We start from the raw sequence: 22088 nt of genomic DNA, 5'->3' as shown, positions 1-22088 counted from the left end.
TTCCTTTAATACCTTGGATTGAGATTGTCGGGCCCTCCGATTTTGTCCATTAAGCTGTTCCAGTTTGGCCTCCTAGATAGCGGATATCACCTCACATATCTCATTCCGTATTATCATACCCTCCATCATCCTAAACTCCTCACTAGTCTCTATTAGAGCTGAAGGCAAGTATTTGACTATATTTAGAGGCTTATTGGCCATTGCAGTTATCCTTAACTCCATTCCGTCCAAGTTGTATAGCGGCCACCACTTCTTCTTTCTTTGTTTTCTTCTTATTATGGGCTGTAGAACTTTTTACTACTTGGTTTATTCCTTTGCAAGCCAGTTCTGACATGGCTTTAGCCTTCTCACCTTTCTCCTACATGTCTGACCTCACTAAGGTAGCTTCCCTTAATCCCGCTTTTCTTCTCCCTCCCTGTACCTTCTGCTTTTCCTAATCCCTCTCTGAATGCGATTTGTCTCTACTGGCCTCATCTGCGCATGGTTTTTTCCCCTTCTTGGATGAGCTTCCGACAGTTTCTGCAGCTTCGATAAAGTAATTCCAGCCTCCTCCGCATTTAAATCCACAAGTTCCTCTGTCCAATCCACTTCCCTAACTTATTTCCTTAATCTTAAATTAGCCTTGAGAAGTCAAAAACACTAATCCCAGATCTACTTTTGTTTTTCCTTCCATCTAGTTGAACTGAATCAGCTCATGATACTCGAACCAAGGTTTGTCCGCACCACCATTCTTCTACGAGGTCCTCAGTGCTCACCAAAACAAATCTAAAAATGGCATCCCTCTTGTCGTACTTCACTACTCTGGTGAAGAAATCCATTCCGCTATCACTCCAGAAAATCTGACCCTTATTCTTGCAAGCACATTGTCTCCAGTCTATATCTGGAGTTGAAGTCTCCATGATCACACATTTCCACTTGTCGTTACTTCATTAAAGACATTAAAGAGTCTCTTATCATATCCAGATCTCAGATCCGCGGTCTGTGAACACCCCAAGCACATCATCAGGGGAGGCTTATGTTCGTTTACCCAGTGTGATTTTTGCCCAGACCGACTCTGTTTGATCATTCCATCACTTCTTATTTCATTACAGTTAACCTCACATATTGATGTACAATGCTACTCGCCCACCTTTGCCTTTCTTCTGTCTTTCTAAACAGCACATAGCCTTCGATACCTACTCCAGTCATGAGTACTTATCCACCAGGTTTCTGTTATCCCTATAAATCCGTTTCACTTCCTGCACCAGTAGCTCCAGTCTCACATTCTGTTACCTAGGCTCCTCGCATTAGTGGTACAGACTTTTAATTTTTGGCGTTTGGCGTCAGTGACATCTTTACCCGTTGTGCACAGACATTCTAACCACCAGCATCACCTTTAGTCTAGTTTCTACACCGCTTTTCTCCTTGGGTCAATTCTTCGGTCCACAATGTATCCCCTCTCACTTTGTTACTTCCCTCTCCAGGTTAAATTCTGGCGTGAGATCTCCTGGAATCTCCAACATCCCAACTTCCTAGTTTAAAGCTCTCTTAATGAGGTCGCGAGCCTCCATCCAAGGAGTCTATTCCCTCCTTCTTAGGTGAAGTCCATCCCGAGAGAACAGTCGTCTGTCCGTAAATGCTTCCAATGACCGAACATCCCAAAGCCTCCTTATAGCACCACTGCTGAGCCATCTGTTAATCGCGCATATCTTGTCACTCCTTCGTCCCTTCTCTAGGACCGCAGATCCCACTGAAGATCACCTGAGGCTCGATTTCCTTGAGTGTCTCCCCAGTCTGGCATAGTCCTCCTGATACAGTCCAGCGAGTAACTAGCCGTATCATTCGTTCCCCATGAAGACAATCAACGGTTTTTTGCCGTCCCGCTAGATCCCTTTTCAGCGCTCAGCCATCCTGTATCTTAGCACTGGCAGACAGCACACCTTCTGTCTCCCAATCAGCTCTAGTTACAGGCCTGTCTATCTTCTCAGTAAGGAGTCCTCCAATCCACGTAGACCTGCCTTTTCTCTGGCGCAGGTGATTCTGGTCTATCCCCTGCACCGCGTGGCCGGCAAGTCGTCTCTCGAGTCGTATTCGCCGTTGCAATCTCCTGGGGCTCATACTTGGTGTGCCTCCATTGACTCTCCCTCCTCTGCCAGGACTAGCTGCTCATCTCTTTTTCCTTGCCTCCTTGATCGTGCAGTCCATTTCAATTTTCCACTCAGCAAACCTCCTATTATGTTCTCCGTCGCTGGCCGTCTTTCCTCTCCTGGTTCTCCAGTGCACATGCTTCCACGTCCACTTTCCTCACCCAGCAGTCTCTCCTCAGAATTCTTTGGTCTGCTATCCTCTGCACGTCTGAGCTTATCCCTGTGCCTCATTATATCTGTGTTCCAATCTGCTCAAACCCTCTTCTAAACTCAGCCAAGTTTCACCTGCATCTCCAGTCCTCTTATCTTTTCTTCCCAGCCAGTCCAACTCTATCAGGCGCACTTCATGCAGACAAACTACTTTCAGGTGCCCCCTCCAGGACCATTACATGCCACAGCTTCCACATCGGTCATCCTCAGTGTCTCTCACTGCTGCCTGTCTCACTCATGGCCTTCCACATCTGTGCCTGTCAGTCCACGCCACACACGCACCACAGGCGCCCCAACACAGCACTGGGGCGGCTGGCAGACCCTCGCCCCCTCCCTTATCTTGCTTGTTGGTTCTCCGCCTTAGTCTCTCTTCAGCACCTCCCCCGGAAACTCCACTGAAATCCCCTGTTAGCAGCTCTGTTTGCTGGCTCCTGTGCCGCTGCTGAGAGTGCCTGGCTACTTATATAGGACCCTAATCAGGTAAGTCCCGCCCCAACTCAGGGCTCAGCCTCTCTCCAGCCACGGTGTTATAAAAGTGGATGGGGAGGGGTCTGTGGCCTGCCTTGTGCAGGAAGTCAGACTAGATGATCATATTGGTCCCTTCTGACCTACGAGTCTATGAGTCTATGAGTCTAAGTAGCCCAGGGAGTTGTAGCTGTCATGCTGCTGTACCAGGAGGCACTCTAGACAACTGCAGTCCACAGGGCGCTGGGCTGGAACCCATTGAAGAGGGTGGGCCTGGGTTCCTCCCACCTGATCAGACAAATATTCCAATTTCTTAAATATTATCTACCTCCCCTTATATGTTAATTTCCAAATATCATAGTTAAACTTAAAAGGAAATAAATTTTATTGGTTAATTTTCCCTTTTTATTTTTTAATTGAAAGGGGCACCAAAAAGAAGTTTAGGGGATCTTCAAAATACCCACTAGCCACTTTCCCACTACCACTCATGCCCACACCTTTCCTTAAAATGTGGACATTAGGAGCTCACCAAGTTTAGAGCCTAACTATTTCACAATGTCCTGCAGAGTTTGAGTTCTGCAATGTAACCAGCTCCGATCCTCAGACAGCTCCAAATGTCTTGCAATGCCATGAACATTTTAGCGGTTAAACAGGGTTTTCTTTATTGCCCCACCATTCGCTCTCTTTGAGGTCTGCCTAACCTTTACAATGAAGTCATGGGACCATGCAGACTTTGTAAAACACACAATGCCATAGCAAGCAAACACATTTTTTAAATAAACATCTTAAAGGTGACTATTCGCCTATGCCCTAGATTTTAAATGGTGTTTATCCACATGCAAAGTTTGAAATATCATAATCAATGTGATTTTCTTTAGCTTGCAAGACGTCTCCCAAATAAAAAGTCTGACACTGATTAACATTTCAGTTTATATTTAGGCAACCATAATTTAAGTTGGACTAAATTGCCTTCAGTAAGTTAAAAAAAATTCTAATGTACTCTGAAATTTCTTTTAGTTAAAAATAATTTCAAAGCAAAGTTAAACGGAGAGAGAATCATAGAATATTAGGGTTGGAAGAGACATCAGGAGATCATCTAGTCCAATCTCTTCCTCAAAGGAAGGCGAACACCAACTAAATCATCCCAGCCAGGGCTTTGTCAAGCCAGGCCTTAAAAATCACTAAGGAAGGAGATTACACCACCTCCCTAGGTAATCCATTCCAGTACTGCACACCCTCCTAATGAAATAGTTTTAATGGAACCTTCAGTACAGAGCTGCTACTCAGTAATTGCATAACTAAGGAATTTTAAATTATCTGTAACTCAGAAAGTTTTATAAATTTTCTTCATGCAAAAAAAGTTGAGTAACATCCTGCAACAAATCCAACTATTACAAACTGATTTAAATGAAGATGACCATGAGATGGTAGAGTTCAGGATCCAGACAAAAGGAAGGAAGGAAGGAGAGCAACAGAATACGGACCCTGGTCTTCAGAAAAGCAGACTTTGACTCCCTAAGGGAAGTGATGGGCAGGATCCTTTGGAAGGCTAATATGTGGGGGAAAGGAGTCCAGGACAACTGGCTCTATTTTAAAGAAGCCTTAGTGAGGGCACAGGAAAAAACCACCCCAATGTGCAGAAATAATAACAATTATGGCAGGCGACCAGCTTGGCTTAACAGAGAAATCTTCAGTGAACTTAAAAGCAAAAATGAAGTTTACAAGAAATGGAAACATGGGCATATGACTTGGGAGGAGTATAAAAATATTGCTTGAGCATGCGGTGGTGTAATCAGGAAGGCCAAAGCACAACTGGAGTTGCAGCTAGCAAGGGATGTAAAGGGTAACAAGAAGGGTTTCTATAGGTAGGTTAGCAACAAGAAGGTGGTTTGGGGAAAGTGTGGATCCCTTACTGAATGCGGGGAGGCAACCTAGTGACAAGATGATGTGAAAAAAGCTGAAGTAATCAATGCTTCTTTTGCCTCAGTTTTCACAGACAAGATCAGCTCTCAAGACTGCTGCACTGGGCAGCACAGTATGGGGAGGAGGTGACCAGCCCTCAGTGGTGAAAGAACAGGTTAAGGACTATTTAGGAAAGCTGGACATTCATAAGTCCATGGGGCCAGATGCAATGCATTCGAGGTTGCTGAGGGAGTTGGCTGATATGATCGCAGAGTCATTGGCCATTATCTTTGAAAACTCGTGGTGATCAGGGGAGGTCCCTGACAACTGGAAAAAACAGGGTGGATAAAAATCAATGATTTTTTGTTTTTAGTTTAAATCGTATTTTTGAGGAAAAACCTATCTAAAGATAGTTTTAATTAAGATATAATGCAGGGGTCAGCAACCTACGGCACGCATGCCAAAGGTGGCATGCGAGCCAATTTTTGATGGCACGCGGTGTGGGCTGAGCCACTCAGCCTGCCACCGCTCTGGGGTTTCCGCCGCAGACCCCAGCGGGCAGGAGCCAGCAGCCGAAACCCCAGAGCAGATCCTTTTTTATGTGCTTGTGAGACAACAGAAGAAGGGAATGTCTTCCTTTCAGAAACAATGGATACATCAGGAAATGCACACATAGCAGAATACTTACAAGAAGTAGCAGTAAAAGCTATAACAAACTAAAAAAAAATGTCAAATGTTTAGTACGCAGTTTGGTTACAGACAATGCTGCAAATATATCCAAGAAGAGAAGAAATTGTTTAGAAGAGGCCCAAGCTAATAACATACGGTTGCAGTACTCATTTGATGCTCCTCCTAGCCAAAGACTTCAGTGTTCCAGAAATAAAGCCTAATGCTGTTGAAATTGCAAAATACTTCTGTAACAACCACTTTGCAGCAGCTGCTCTGAAAAAAGTGGGAGAAACCAAGCTAATTCTCCCACAAGACATGTGATGGAACTCAATAGAGGATATATTGAGCACTATATCAAGAACTGGCCTAATCTGATGACAGTTTGTGAACAAAATCGTGAAAAAATAGATGGCACTGCCACAGCCAACATTGGGCTTAAGAGAAATGGTGAACACATGCTGAGTATCCTGAAGCCTATTTCTGTAGCCTTGAACAAAATGCAGGGAAATAGCTGTTTTATTGCTAATACTGTTGAAATTTGGAAGGATCTGAGTGAGATCTTAAAAAGAGAAATATGCAATGACAGAGTTAATCTACAGCATTAAACCAAATGGAAAGCATCTATCTCCACCTCATTTTCTTGCAATCTAGTCTCAATACTCGGTATATCAAGGGTCAAACTTACTGCTGAAGAAGAGGTTGGCTATGGACATGGACATCCAGCAATATGCCCCCATAGATGCAACTATATAAACCTCAAGAGCTAAGGGTGAGCCATTCAAAGAAATATTTTTGCTGATTTTCTTTTTTAAGATTACACAGCCAATCAATCTGGTGAAGTCACTTAAACTCCTTGGATTCAGAGTGCGAAGTGGCAAGCTCACTTTACAGCAGAACTTCTTCTGCGGGCTGTAGAATATTCCTTCCTTTGGGACTAAGTCTTCAAACTGAGGAAATCGTTGGGACCTGAAAACGCAGGAAGCTATGTTTATTTTTTAGATTACTGATCAAATGGGAAATGAAGGTGAAGATGACTGAGTTATCTATGCAGAACCAAATATTTTAAAATTTCTCATGTTGACCATTGGCTGACAGATTATAAAAAAATTAAATTGACATGATTACTATTTTAGATTAAAAATATTTTAAAAAAACAAATGATTTTCCAAAACTTCAATGTTTAACTAAATTCAAAAATTCACAGGGCTTGTTTTCTTAAGATACTATAGGTTTAGCTAGTTGAAGAAAAATCCAATACTATAACATTTTGTTTTAGGTAAATGTCTGTCTGGTGATGTTCTCCTCTTAAAAGCATAGCAAGAAATCCCAAATATTAATGATTAGCCTGTTGAATTGAAGGATACTCATATCCAATGACTTAATATCAATTAACCTTTGGTTAATGGAAATAAAGCAAACAGCATGTCATTTTCTGATATAAGCTGTAACAATACTGAAAAGTGTTTAAAAAAAATCACTTAAAATGACAGTGTGTGCGTGCCTTGTAAATAATGAAACCTGTATCTATCACTGAGTGCGAAGAAAATGTATAAGGATATAACAACCACAGAATGCACTTTTATGTAGAATCCTGAGTAAATAGTCTTCATGACTATGATTTAAATCGTGTTTTAAATCAATCCAACCTGGGAAAAGTCAATATAGTGACCTACTTTAAAAAGGGGAAAGAGAGAATCTGGGTAACTACAAGACCAGTCAGCCTCACCTCTAGTTCCTGGAAAAAGAAGGACCAGGATCTCAGAATCCATTTTGAAGCACTATAGAGGAGTGATGGGATGAATCGGAACAGTCAACATGGATTCACCAAGGCAAGTCATGCCTGACACAACTATTACTTCTATGATGAGATACTGTTCTGACGGATATGGAGAAAGTAGTGGAATGATATGATTCTTGCTTAGCAAAAGCTTTTTGATACAGTCTCACCACAGTATTCTGTAGCCAGCACAGTTAAAGTATGGATTGCGATGACATGGACCGTAGGGTGGATAGGAAAGCTGGCTAGATTTGTCAGGTAGTAACCAGGTTTGATGTCTAGTTGGCAGCTAGGTGTCAAGCGGAGTGGCCCAAGGGTCGGCCCTGGGGCCACTTGTTCATACCTGTCTATTAGATTAGATCTGATGATGGAAGATGAATTGCCCTCCAAGTTCGTGGATGACACTAAGCAGGGGGAGAGGTAGATATGCATGGAGGGTAGTGATAGGGTCCAGAGTAGACCTAGACAAATTGTGCAGGACTTGGGCCAAAAGATATCTGATGAAGGTTTCACAAGGAACAAGTGCAGAGTCCTAGCACTTGGACGGAAGAATCCACGCGCACTGCAAAGGACTGGGGACCAGACTGAACAGCCCCAGTTCTGCAGAAAAGAAACCTAGATACGTGGACAAGAGCTGTGAATGAATACAGTGTGCTCTTGTTGCCAGAAGGCTCACGCGTATAATTGGGCTCATGCAGGAGATTAGCCAGCAGACTGAGGAAGTGATTATTCCCCTCATCTTCGAGCACCTGTGAGCTACACATGGTAGTTTGTTCAGTTGCTGGGCCTCCCACTACCAAAAGGAGTGGCAAACGTGGAGATCAGTCAGCGTGAGGCAACAAAAATTATAGGGGGTGGGCGTAATAGGGTCCAACCTGCCCCTTTCTGGGGCATGCTTCTGGCCCCAAATAAAGCTGCAGAAAGGCTTATTTATAGCTTTCAGGTTATTCAACCTCTTATACAGGCAGACTCAGCCTGCCTAGGAGCCTCAGTTCCTCCTTGACTGATTTTCCTTGGTGAGCCCCAGCATTCTGGCTCCTCCTGGCCTTTTAGCCCTTGCTCTACAGCCCGCTAGTATAGCCAATCACTCAGGCCAGCTAGGCCTTGATCCATCAGCCCCAATTGTCTCCCTGACAGGGAGCTGACTGGGAAGGGGCTATGAGCATGCTTTATGCACGAGCACCGTGCTAACAGTGGGCAACATGAAGAGCCTAAGGGAACTGGGTTATTAGTCGAGAAGAGAAGAGTAGGGGATTTGATAGCAGCTTCAACTACCTGAAGGGGAATTCCAAAGAGGATGGATCTAGGCTCTTCTCGTGGTGGCAGATGACAGAACAAGGAGAAATGTCTCAGTTGCACTGGGGAGTTCTAAGTTGGAAAAATATTTCACGTAAGAGGTGGTGAAGCACTGAGATTGGTATCTAGGGAGTGGTAAATCTCCATCTGTGTAGAGGTTTTTAAGGGCCAGCTTGGCAAGCCCTGCTGGGATGATTTAGATGGGTTGTCCTGCTTTGTGGGGGGGGGTTTCGACTAGATGACCTCCTAAGGTCTCTTCTAACCCTAAACTTCTGTGATCTATGTTCTCTGTCATGTAAATGGTCAGCTATAGGTCTGGATGCAGCTAGAGCAGCAGTTCTCAACCAAGGCCCAGGGCCCCCTGGAGGGCTGCAAGCAGGTTTCAGGGGGTCATCCAAGCAAGGCTGGCATTAGACTCACTGGGGCCCAGGGCAGGAAGCCGAAGCAGAGCCGTGCAGGACTGAAACCTGGGGCCCCAAGTTCCGCCACCCAGGGTTGAAGCGAAAGCATAAGCAATTTAGCTTCATGGGGCACCCTGTGGCAGGGGTCCCCAAGCAACTGACCTGCTTGCTACCCCCTAATGCTGGCCCAGGCTTTTATAGGCACTGGTGAGCCACGGAGTTTTTATAACATTTAGGGACGGGCCTCAGAAAGAAAAAGGTTGAGAACCCCTGGGCTACAGGACAACTAGATCACTGAATGGGAGGTCTTCACATTGTGTACACCCTAGGGTTTTTATGAAACTTATCTACCACCTTCCTGAGTTTTCTTCTTTATTCTGCAGATTTAAAAATATAACATAAGTAATGAAAGGCCAAGGTAGACTACATTCAATCCCCCTTATATCCCTACCCAGGTGTCTTCTCACAAAAGTTTATTCCCAGGAATTCACCATAAAGAACATCTTGTCACTCTCTCCCCTTACAACAGGGGTAGTCTATTTTTTGTCAAGGTGCAAATTTCTTGGTCAAAGGTATAGTCAAGGTCCAGACTCCAGAGAAAATAATAAACAAATAACAATAATGAAAATAATAAGTAAATAAAAAGATTTCAGGGTCCATTCAAAAGCATCTGGCAGTCTGGACTTGGCTTGCAGTCTGCCTTAGAGCATCACTCAGCTGTTAGATATTGATAGATAGATACATACACACACACACACACACACACACACACACAATGGACCAATTTTCTTCAAACTTCACACACAAGTTTTCTTTTGCTTTCACAGGAAATCTAGCAGTTTTCAGACAAGCTAGTTTTCATAGCCATAATTATAAAGGGTCTAAAATAGGCCTTGTAATTGGAACCTAATTGCAGCCTTAAGTTTGGAGGTATGGTTCCATAGCAGCATCTACAAATTTCAATATTTATGGTAAAAATTATAAAGGTTAACAGTGCTTATGATACAGCCCATAAGCTAACACAACAAGGTATTATGATACAGCATAAACTAGTCAGCAAGGGCTGGTTCAGTACTGCATAAATGGATGCACCATTGGAAGTTATACCTTTCTTTGAAGAATCTGGCAGTATTCAATGCAGAGGACAGGATACCTAAATATTGACTACTGGTTTGTTCTAGGACTACAGATCTGATGTTCTTAACATTCTAAGGCCAGGTCCTTCAACGAGCTATGTGTTTGGTGGACCTTGCAAAGTGCCTTGCAAGATCAGAGTCTCTAAGTGCACATGATAGATTCTTGAGTTGGCCAAGCACTGATGTAAGACCAGGTTTTCATAAGTCAATAGTTCAAAAAGCTGTGAAAGCACAGTTCATATGATTAAACTTACTTAAGAGTTTGTCATACAGTCCAACATGGCATGAAACTTGTCTCACATTGCCACAATTGTGTATTATGGACAGATCTTAAACTGACATGAACTAGGACAAGCATATGTCATTCTCAACTATTTTGCTAGAAAGTGGTTTACTTTTTAAGTGCCTTTTTCATGATAGGATCATAAAAATCTACTTGATGTCATAGGAAGCCAGTCTACTAATCAATTTCCAAATAAATTTATAATTCATTGTAAAATAATCAAAAGCCTGTCAGTCTCAAATATCACCAACATAAGAACGGCCATACTGGGTCAGACCAAAGGTCCATTTAGCCCAGGATTCTGTCTTCCGACAATGGCCAGTGCCAGGTGTCCCAGAGGGAATGGACAGAACTGGTAATCACCAAGTGATCCATCCCCTGTCGCCCATTCCCAGCTTCTGGCAAACAGAGGCTAGGGACACCATCCCTGCCGATCCTGGCTAATAGCCACTGATGGACCTATCATCCATGAATACACCTAGTTCTTTACTGAACCCTGTTGGTTTTCACAACATCCTCTGGCAGGCAGTTCCACAGGTTGACTGTGCATTGTGTGAAAAAATTTCCTTTTGTTTGTTTTAAACCTGCTACCTACTAACTTCATTTGATGAGCACTAGTTCTTGTGTTATGAGAAGTAAATAACATTTCCTTATTTACTTTTTTCATATCAGTCATGATTTTATAGACTTCTATCATATCCTCCCTTAGTCGTCTCTTTTCCAAGCTGAAAATTCCCAGTCTTATTAATCTCTCCTCATATGGCAGCTGTTCCATATCCCTAATCATTTTTGTGTCCATTTTCTGAACCTTTTCCAATTCCACATATCTTTTTTGAGATGGGACGACCACATCTGCATGCAGTATTGAAGATTTGGGCGTATCATGGATTTATAGAGAGGCAATGATATTTTCTGTCCTATTATCTATCGCTTCCTTAATGATTCCCAAGGTGCTGCTTGCTTTTTTGACTGCCACTGCACATTGAGTGGATGTTTTCAAAGAACTATCCACAATGACTCCAAGATCTCTTTCTTGAGTGGTTACAGCTAATTTAGACCCCATCATTTTATATGTATAGTTGTGATTATGTTTTCCAATGTCCATTACTCTGAATTTATCAACAAAGAATTTTAGCAGCCATTTTGTTGTCCAGTCACTCAGTTTTGAGAGATCCTTTTGTAGCTCTTCACAGCCTGCCTGGGACTTAACTATCTTGAGCAGTTTTGTATCTTCTGCAAATTTTGCCACCTCACTGTTTACCCCTTTTTCCAGATCATTTATGAATATATTGAATAGGACTGGTCCCAGTACAGACCCCTGTGGGACACCACTACTTACTTCCCTCCATTCTGAAAAATGACCATTTATTCCTACCTTTTGTTTCCTACCTCTTAAGCAGTTACCAGCCCATAACAGGACCTTCCCTCTTATCCCATGACAACTTACTTTGCTTAAGAGCTTTTAGTGAGGGACCTTTTCAAAGGCTTTCTGAAAATCTAAGTACGCTATATCCAGTGGATCCCCTTTGTCCACATGCTTGTTGACCTCCTCAAAGAATTCTAGTAGATTGGTGAGGCATGATTTCCCTTTACAAAAACCATGCTGACTCTTCCCCAACAAATTATGTTCATTATGTGTCTGACAATTTTGTTCTTTACTATAGTTTCAACCAGTTTGCCCAGTACTGAAATCACAAACACAAAGAAAACGTGATTTTAGGAATGGGAGAAAATTCTCATAATAAAATAATCCTTTACTAAAAGTGCCTAATGTTTTGAAATCAAACAAGTCTTGTTCATACATTTAATAGACACGGGGTAAAGAAAATGGTTTGCCCTCTACTTCTCACTAGTCCCCAAATGAAAAAGGCTCCCTGGAAGCTAGATTAAACTTTCTTTGACCATGCCTTTATACCCTCCTTACCCTCCCCTCCCCGCCAAAAAAAACCACACACACAAACCATTACAAAAATCTCTGCAAGAATTAAGTTACGGAAGTGAAACAAATGTAAAACTGAAACAATTTACACCCAACTAATCTGTGAGGAAACATTAAACAAATATATGATTGAAAGTGAAGAGTCAATTGTTCCAGGGAGAATTGGTTGATGAACAGTACAGATTAAAAAGTAACCAAACAACACAGAAGTAGGTGACCCATCACCTCATATCCTCCCCTACAAAAAGAAATATTGCAAAACTCCTTATTAAAGTTTGAGTTATAATAGTGAAACAGATGTCTATGTAATATTAAGGCAACCTACTTCCTATTTCATCTGAACACCAAAAAGCTATCAGAAAAGCAATTCAGCACCGTTGGAGAGTATGGATGAATGAAAAGCTCTCTCTCTTCTTTGTATTTAGCTAATGCTATGTCTACATTACAGCCCATGTTGGCATAATTTGTGTCACTCGGGAGTGTGCATAAACCACTCCTCTGAGCGACATAAATTACACCGACATAAGTGCTTGTGTACACAGCGCTGTGTCGGTGGGAGAGCTTCTCCCACTGACATAGCTTCTGCTGTTCGCGGAGGTGGTTTTATTATGCCAGTGGGAAAGCTCTCTCCCACCAGCACAAAGCATCTTCACCAGACATGCTTCAGCAGTGCAGCTGCATCTATACAGGTGCAGAACTGTACGTGTAGACATGCTCCTAAGAAACAAAATATTCTGAAGTTCAGTTTAGTAGTGATGCTAACCTCCTGTTGTCTGTGAGAACATTATAATTTTCACACTTACAGTGGGAGCTGTGGTGCTGCAATAGTAGTGCCTGCTAGTCTGAGGGGAGAGACTAATTTCTACAAGAAGCATCACTCTTATTCTCTAGATCAGCTAAATATACAGCCATAGCAAATTTAACCAGAGATGAATGATGTGTTTTTAACAAAGGTTTTCCCCCATGCCCATCCTTACATGACTCAGCTGAAAGAAAAAGCATTTGCCACGAAGAAGTGTAGTCATATGCTCTGAAAAAAATATGGTGGCAAATTCCAAAGTGTAGTTCTACTCTGAAAATTGATCATGCAAAAATGGCACTTTTTTATTTAAAATTATTTTCCCTGTATATTCAGAATAATAATTACTTCCTTTTCTGATAAACACATTTTTACTACTTATTATTCCAATTACTACTACAGAGACATCAAGTTAAGGGAGAGTGAGCTGGATATCACATCAACAGAACTATTAACCAAAGGGCAGTCTGCTTCTGAAGCATCCAACAGAAGGAACTCTATGTGACTGTCAGGGCAGTTTGAAGAGGTGGAAGTTAAATAAGAAAAACAAAACTGTTTTTATTTGTAAACAGAACAGCAAATCTGGAAATTATTGATAGACTGAAATGGAACATCACATTCAATTTCAGAGTTACTTGAAGAAATGACTGAGTGGATTCAGGATTTAGTTTATCTGTTCTGAGATTAAGAATTAAGGTAGACAAAATGTAAGAGGATGCAAAGAAGAAAAAAGGAAAACTAGAGGAGACAGAAGGAGTAACTCTACCCCAATATCTAGCCTTACCAGTTCCCAAATAAATTTGGCCCAATTCCAAGTGTCCTGCTTTGGAATCCAAAGAACACTGGAAAAGATTCCAGGGTAAAAGTGGAGATACTTCACCCTCAGAAAAAGGTACATGCTTTTATTCTTGCTATTGGATTAGTATAAAATTAAAAAAACAAAGTTAGCCTAAGTTTGGTTAAGAAAAAAAAAATGTCACCTTATAGTTCATGGCCAGAAGGGAAAAGACCCCAATCAGCAAGTAAATGAAGGCGGTGAGAATAGTAAGTAGTGTTTCTTGTAGTATGGGAAGGATGTATAGTTCCAAAAGTAACTAAGAAAGTAAAAGAAGTGCAGTAATGCCACAAAGAAAAGCTGTCTAAAAAGAAACAAGCCCAAACCTTCCCAGTGTTCTGCTGATAAACTAGGAGGTGGGGAAGAAGTTAAGAAAGGAAAGACCTTGGGGGAAAAAAGGAGTCTGTGAATCTTATCTGGATTAAGACTGGAAATAAGGGTGAATTGTCTCAAATTGGTTTTTAGCTGAATTTAGTAATTGGCAATGACATCACTTGTTTGTTAAATGGTATAAACAGTAAACTCTTAAAGGAGTTTATTGCTAATACTTGCCTGACCACGTTAGAGCAGACCAATATGGGTATAAGCATCTCTGGGTTTAGCCTATTTCTAAGTATACTGATCACATGCTTATAAATATTGTTAGTTACTGTATTGGATGTAGTGACTGTTTATTGTTAAGCTGTTAGACATGTTTAGAGCAACTGCATAAGATACCCTCTGGCCTTTGGATTTAATAAATAAATGTATGGTTAAAATAGTGTTTTCGCATATCAATATGAATAATTTCAAATATTATTACTAATTTCAACACTTGCCTTTAAGGAGGGAGCAGGGAATAACAAAAACAAAACAAAAGACAAACCACACATGCAAGAACACTTTTCTTCCAAGGACCGAATGAAGAACTGGCAGATAAATATCAGAGGGGTAGCCATGTTAGTCTGGATCTGTAAAAAGCGACGAAGAGTCCTGTGGCATCTTATAGACTAACATGCGTCTGACGAACTGGGTGTCTGATGAAGTGGGTATCCACCCACGCAAGCTTATGCTCTAATACATCTGTTAGTCTATAAGGTGGCAGAAAAACGACATTCCATTATTTTATACTTAATATGTTGTTACTGAACCCAAATGGCAAATCAGTTTCCACAGACTATAACTGACACATTGGACATTGCTTAACTGAGGAGATTTTCACATAACATAGTAATATAGTATCTGCAATATTTTTATATTAGGATCAGTTTTAAATGTTCATTTTAGAAACTTAAAATGAAAGAATTATCCAAGCAGCATTCAGCCCTCCAATTTTGCCTTTTTACATAAGGACTCTCAGAAGACAGTCTTACAGCTGTCTTCCACAGTGCCTCACCTTGGGGAATCCTTCTATGGCTGGAACTGGGGCTTTAAGAGCCCCTTTACACTAGCCTACTGGAACCAGAGTGAGGGTAAGAATCTCACTCTAGAATTCTGGAAATGTAGATGGATGCTATCATGATGTAAAATGCTTGCTTGTAAAAACTATTTGGAAACCTAAGCTTGGTACGTGGTTCTAATTTGATTCAACTCTATCCACACTGGCCAAGCAAGCCATATTTGAAAATAATTTAGCTTGAACAATATTTAAAGGCCAGTACAAATGGCTCGACAATTAGTTTCACTTTGTCACTGAACCAAAAAATGAAAGGATACTAAAGCTAGTCAATTTCTCTTTTCATTTTTTTTAAACAGGAAGTATAGTGTGAAAAGATATTAGAGAACGTATGTTTTTTCTGTATTTTTTCTACTTGTACTTAGCTGCAAATGAAAATTAACATATTTGATAAAAATATAGAAATAATTAACATAAGTACTAGAAAGTTAAAGACGGCTACATTGCACCACTAAACCCATCTCATACCCTGTGCCACCACAGGAGTAAACCAGGAAGGAATTGTGCTTCAGGATATCACAATTCTTCATCTGTTTTTCTGTTTGCTCTGGATTGGAGTCAATTACTTCACACCTTTTCAGTGCTCATCTCATTCCCTGCTCTCTTTCTGTGCCTGGCCAGGTAAAGAAACTAAGAAGCAGGAGGTATAGCCAAGGCTTCTACCTATCTACTTGCTAGGGCAGGGGGAGAGAGATTAGGACAGTAGACCCAGTGTCCACTATCTAACCCTTCCCCAACCCAACCCTCTACTGCAGCAGTAGCAATCTGAGCAGGCCTTATTCAAACATGCAGGGAAATAAGGGCAGGGCCTTAATAACCTTTCTTACTCCCCTGCATGGCCAACTAAGAGTTAGGGATAATCCAACCCATAGTGTGCAAAAGTTTGATTCAAATGTGAAATCCTGCAACATATCCAAAGAAATTAAATGCAAATCTACAATAATGAAATGTTACTACTGCTCAAAGTTATAACTTTTGCAGCAACCACGATTCAGTCTCACTAGCCAGAAAGAAATACATGAACTCTAATGCCAAATACTAAATAATAATCTGCTTCCAAAATTAGTTACTATAGTAATCATATTTTGATTTGTGTGTAAAGCCTCAAATATTGCATGAACATAATTTTTACATTTATCCTAATAAAAATGCACATCTTTCTTATGATATATTGCTTTTATAAAGCAGTTTATTATATTTTTAAACAGTGACTAATGAATCCTAACTGACCAAGATGCCCAATATCCACACAGTCCTCAATGTTCAGGCAAGTTGTGCCATAAATGCCTCTCATAATTTTATGCACTAAGAATTACTGCATCCTTTGTCCCATGTGTGAAATAACACAATGCATGCACCATCCTTTAAAGCAGGGGTCAGCGGCCTGTGGCACGCAGGCTGATTTTTAGTGGCATGCTGCTGCCAGCCAGGGTCCCGTCCACCGGCCCTGCTCAGCACACTGCCAGTCTGGATTACGAAACCCCAGACCAGCAGTGGGATGAGCTGCTCAGCCAGCTGCCAGCCTGGGGTTCCAGCCGCCGGCCCCTTGCCAGCCGGGGTCCCAGCTGCCGGCCCTGCTCAGCATGCAGCCAGTCTGGCACGCAAAACCTTAAATTATTGAAGACTTGACAGACCACTTCTCAAAGGTTGCCGACCCCTGCTTTAAAGAATGAAAAAGTCAAGGTATTCAGCCATAACTCTTCAACAGGATAACAGCATTTCCATTCATTTCCTGTTGCTCGGCATTGACATGGATAGACAACATACTCTGTGCAAAATCCAGTGAGGTGAACAAGAAAAGTCTTTATGGAAAAGTTTATTATTCAAAGAAGGAAAATATTGCACTGAAGTTACAGAATTCAGCCAGACACCAAGCGTACTACAAAAACAATGATGGCAACATGAAATGACTGCTGTTGTATACTTACACAAATACTAGCTCTAAACAACAATGAAAATACTTTTTTGACAACTACCCAGAACACGTATAATAAAAACTCCCATTTTAGTGAAGAAATGGTATTCAGGGGAGACTGGATTTAGGGGGAGGGAGAGGCAGGCTTTGACAGCTGGCCCAGGGCTCTCCTGCCAGGTGTGTGCTAGAGGGGGAAGCAGGGAGACACGAGGTGTGGGGGTAAGAGAGACAGAGGCAGGAGGAGAGAGCAGTGAAAAGGGGACGCACAGGGGAAGAGGAGGCGAATGGGCAGCAAAGGGGCAGGGAGGAGAGCGAGGCAGATGACAAAGAGACAAAAAACGAGCACGGGCGGCAGGTTTGCAGGTGGAGGGGGGGTATTCAGACACTACGGTGAAAGGCGTGGGCAGAGCGGAGCCCATTCAATTGCCAGGGCAGGGCACAAACCGCAGTCGGGCTCCAGCCGGGGGGAGCGGTTCTCCGCCTCATCCCTCTGCTGTCTCTCCCCCCCCCCCCCCCCATGCAGCACAGCTCCAGTGGCCGCCGCTCAGCTCCGGATGCAGGGGAGATCATGAGGCAGCTAAACGGAGACGTCCCCGGCCCGGCGCCCGGGGAGGGGCTGTGGTGGCACAGGCACTCACCCTCCGCTCTGGAGCGGATCTCGGACACGGTCTTCTGCATCGCGGGCATCGTCACTGGCTCGGAGAGGGCGAACCCGCTGCCTGCGCCCGGGTTCGGCACCTGTCGCTGCTGCCGCCCCCGAGGCCGTGCAGGTGCAGCTCTGCCCGGGGGGCCCGCAGGGGCAGGGCCTGGCAGGGGAAGGGGAGACCGTTGGGCTCTATCTCACGCTGCGGTCACGAGTCCCGAAAACCTGCAGTTAGCGAGACTGCTGCTGCTCGCAACTGACAGTAGCAGTGCGAGCGCTGCTCCCTCCCTCCGCCCCCAGGAACGTACCAACTTCTACCCACCCCACCCCGCCAGCAAGGTGTCCACTTCAGCATCCGCGTCTCTCTGGATGAGCAGGGTCCGAACCCCGATAATGCAAGTACATGGGCCTGCCTTCCAGAAGCAAGGATCACTTGTGGGCCGTTCCGTCCCCCCCTGTGGTGGGAGAGATGGAACGTGCCGAGCCTTGGGCCTCTCTCCAGCACTAGAGGGGAGCGGGGAGCGCTGCGCTTCTCTGTGTCGCGGTCAGAGTCCCACTGAGGACGGACGCTCTGCCTCAGGCCGCAGTCCCAGAGCAGCAGGAGCCCGTATGCCGAGGCAGGACGGTGCTGGCCCCCAGGGAAGGAGCATGGTACTAGCTCGGTGCCACGGGGCTCCGCTGGAAGCAGCGCTGCCCTAAATCGCCATAGGCCCACTCCTGATTGACCCACCAGCCCCGCAGCAGCACCTCCATATTCGGGGCCAAGGCCTAATCAACCCAGGGGAATGGCGCAGCTGGACCCGTGCTGAACGGGGGTTGCGAGAGGATAATTGGAGGTGTGGACGGGGATAAACTGGAACCATCCCAGCAACCGCGGCGTGCAAGTTTTAACCAGCCCTTCTGACATAACGCTGGACGGGGCTGTTTGGGACTCTGTGCAGCTGAAACGTGTTGAGAGCCGGGCAGCTCTGGGTAATTTTCCCAGGGTAGGATAGAGCAGAGTGAGCAGAATGCCTGCTCAGCTTCTGCGTGTCACATGGCGTTTCATATCGGGGCTTTTAAAGAGCAAAAAGACCAGGCGTGAGGCGTGCTCTTCTGAAAAGAGGAGGGCACTTTTCATTATTAATTAATTATTAACCCAGTATCGTTGCTAGGCTGGGTAATGATCAAAATGTAGAGAAAGACGAAGAATGTTAAGGGTTAGGTATCACTTCCTCTCTCCCCCTCCCATCGTTACAGCGACTCACGCCTGCCCCGATGTGACATTAAGCTCTGCTCCTGTGTGGGCTGAGGGGAGGTTCAAGTAGTAGTTTCCTCAGCGGAGCAGTTTCACTTTTAGACTGTTAGTTTGATGCTAGCTTTGAACAACAGCAACAGGCAGAGGAAGACAGATGTTGCAGTGACGTAAAGCAAATGCACCCCACTGATGGGAAGGGTGGTGGTGGGGGCCTGTTGATATTTGTATCCATTTCAGTAAGAAAGGGTGTACTGACTGCTTGGAGAAGAAGGAAGTATAATGCAGCAACTAGCCCGAAAGACTTGATAAGGAGAAGATTTACTCTTAAAGGAACACTAAAGACCAGAATTATGTCCTCCCGTAATTAATCTTGTAATTATGCATATTAACTATAAAAGAGATAATACCTCTAATCTGATTTATGGGAACATGCATGTAAATGGGAAATAAAATAGTCTGTTTCTTAATTGATATACTGAAGATCCATTTTTGGTAAGCTATGGTAAAATTTAATTTTACCCCACATAAGATAAGCAGTTGGACAAAAAAAAGTACTTCAGATACAGAATAAAGTGAACTAAATGGGGCTGGAGCCTCTCCGTCCACAAAAATCAATTAGCCTTAACATGGATTGTTTCATAATTAACCTATGGCTAGTGACATGAGGAGAGTTTTGTTCTGCAGAAAGGGAAATCTGGATTAGGAATAACTGAATTTCATCCAGGCTTTAGGCTGCCAGCAGCAGTTCTGGCCACACTCCAGAAGAAAATGTGCTTCTTTGCACTATCACTCTGCAGCAGGCATGCCGTACAGGAAAGATTGCTGGGTGACTATTCATTCATGCTCTTGTCTAGAAGTAAGGGAAAGATATCTGGCAGTAAGAAGTCTTACTGTTAAGAAAATACAGTCACGTATATCTCATGCACAGCTTTAACGAACACGGAACAAACACTGTTGGCCAGACTGAGCTGTGAGATTCTTATTTTAGTTTTCATGAGTTTTATTTAACCTTAGTAACACAAATACTCAAGCAAAATTTTGTAAAATTGTGTGATCCAAGCAGTTTCATCAATTGGTTATGCAACAGACAACACAGTTTGTCTAGATGTCAACTGTATGCAACACTAAAAAATAGTTTTGTAACCACCCCTGTCCACTTGCAACATGACTTGAGAGGAATCCCAGTACTTATCTATATCCACACACTGTTCCAAGATTTTCAGAGAGACCCTGCTGTCTTTCTCAATCCTTTTGTGTCCTTTGAGAATTGGCATGTGAGGTCTGGCCTGTGCCCCTGTAAATGTCTTCAGATAATCAGGGAGCCTTCATCTTTTGATATCTCCACTCCTTTTTCTATTGCAGCAGATCCAGGAAAGAATGCTGCAACTTCTCAAAGCTCTTTTTGCTTCATTCTGGGGTCAGAGTGCACTCTGCAGAATTTTGTTCGGGAAACACAGACCACACCAGGGATATGAACCAAATGGCCATGAAAGGCTTCCACTTACATGGTCTACTGATTATTTAAGAGAGGAGACTGAATCTGCTGAACTCTAGGTATGGGTTTCCCCGGTCACGCCTTTGGTGGACTTCAACTTGGGAGATATATGGTGAAGGTGTAATACAGTCAGTAGGAAAGTCATTAGTGTTTCTAAAAAACTAAGTGATAGTTTTCCAAACAAAAGAGACATTATGCCCAACACCAGGTAACTATTTTGGACATCATTATGATGAATACTGACAAATTAGTCATAGGACTGGAAATTGGTGGGTGTCTAGGAACCAGTGATCATGACCTGATTACATTCAATATGAGCAAACTGAGGATAGTCCCAATAAGTAATACACACTCACCTACCCCTCAAGAAGGGCTAATTTCCCAAAGATGAGGAAAATTATGAGCAAAATTGATTGGAAGGAATAATTTAGGAAAACTGAAATTCTTAAAGACTCCCAGTTTATCAGAAAGCTATAAAGCTACAAATCCATAATGAAGGGGAAAAAAAACAGCTTTGCTACTGCACCAGGATGGACTTTTAGCCCAAGTGAAGGCAGAAATAAAAAAAAAAAAAGAAGATACAAGTATATAAAAGAAATGAGAATGGAGGGGAAGAACATAACTTCTAATTAACATTCATCACTATCTATTTTCTGTACTTCATAAGGGAAGCAAATGGCAGTGGGGGGGAGGGGCAGGGCAAAGGACAACAAAAAGGATTTTTTAATGTCAGAGTTTATTTTGTTCCTAATAATGACATAAGCCCATTACTAGATGGAGATGCTAACCGTTAATAATGCAGAAAAGGCAGAAGCTTTCAATGAATATTTCTGTTCTGTGTTTACAAAGAAGTAGGATGAGGTACTTTATCACCCTCATGATTCAAGTACTTTTCAGTCCATTAGCAACTAAGGAGAATAGTGAACAACATCTAGAGATAAACATTTTTAAATCAGCAGGTCTTGATAAGTTGCATACAGGAGTCCTAAATGGCTTGATGAGATCTCTTGCCTGCTGGCGTTAATTCTTGGAATATCAAAGAAATTCTGGAAGGCTGGAAGACTGTTAATGTTGTACCAATATTCAAAGAGGCCAAGCAGAATGACCCAGGTAATGAGATTTTCTTCATAACATCTCAAAGCCTCTTATCCATCCACATAGCTAAAAACTCATCGAAGCTTTCATCAGGTTGTGTCTCGATTACTGCATCATCCTTCTCTCTGGCATTGATAAATGCAATCTTGCCACACTCATATCTGTTCAGAATACTACTGCAAAGATCATTTTCTCAGCCCATTGCTTTGACCATGTCACCCTTCTCTTTACACCTGCTGGCTCCCACTTCTCTGTTGAATCAAAAATAAGTATTCACTTTCAAAATCCTTCAGTCAATCACTATAATCTCTCATTTGCTAATTGAGATGTCTGCTCTCACCTCCAAATCAGACCAAAATGCTAGCCTCCATCACTCACTTAAATTTTCAAAAAAGCACCTTTGTACTTTTACCCATGCTGCCCCGCACGT

At 42.8% G+C, this 22088-nt stretch overlaps 1 protein-coding gene across 4 annotated transcripts in view; it reads right to left on the bottom strand.

Annotated features, from left to right (window-relative positions):
- ATP8A1 (ATPase phospholipid transporting 8A1) overlaps window positions 1–18089 on the bottom strand; it is a 263824-nt gene extending 245735 nt beyond the window's left edge. For 3 of the 4 annotated variants that reach the window (XM_032784992.2, XM_032784991.2, XM_032784993.2), the window contains exon 1: window positions 17827–17963. In XM_032784992.2, the coding sequence (XP_032640883.1) occupies window positions 17827–17875 (49 nt within the window). In that variant the 5' untranslated portion in view covers window positions 17876–17963. Of the gene's footprint in view, window positions 1–17826 lie in introns of all 4 variants that reach the window. The other variant, XM_032784994.2, reaches the window with a different exon arrangement.
- Window positions 18090–22088: the final 3999 nt, after the last annotated feature.

This window comes from Chelonoidis abingdonii, chromosome 5 (assembly GCF_003597395.2).
Source record: "Chelonoidis abingdonii isolate Lonesome George chromosome 5, CheloAbing_2.0, whole genome shotgun sequence".
Classification (NCBI taxonomy): domain Eukaryota; kingdom Metazoa; phylum Chordata; order Testudines; family Testudinidae; genus Chelonoidis; species Chelonoidis abingdonii.
This window is presented reverse-complemented; position numbering and strand designations above follow the sequence as displayed.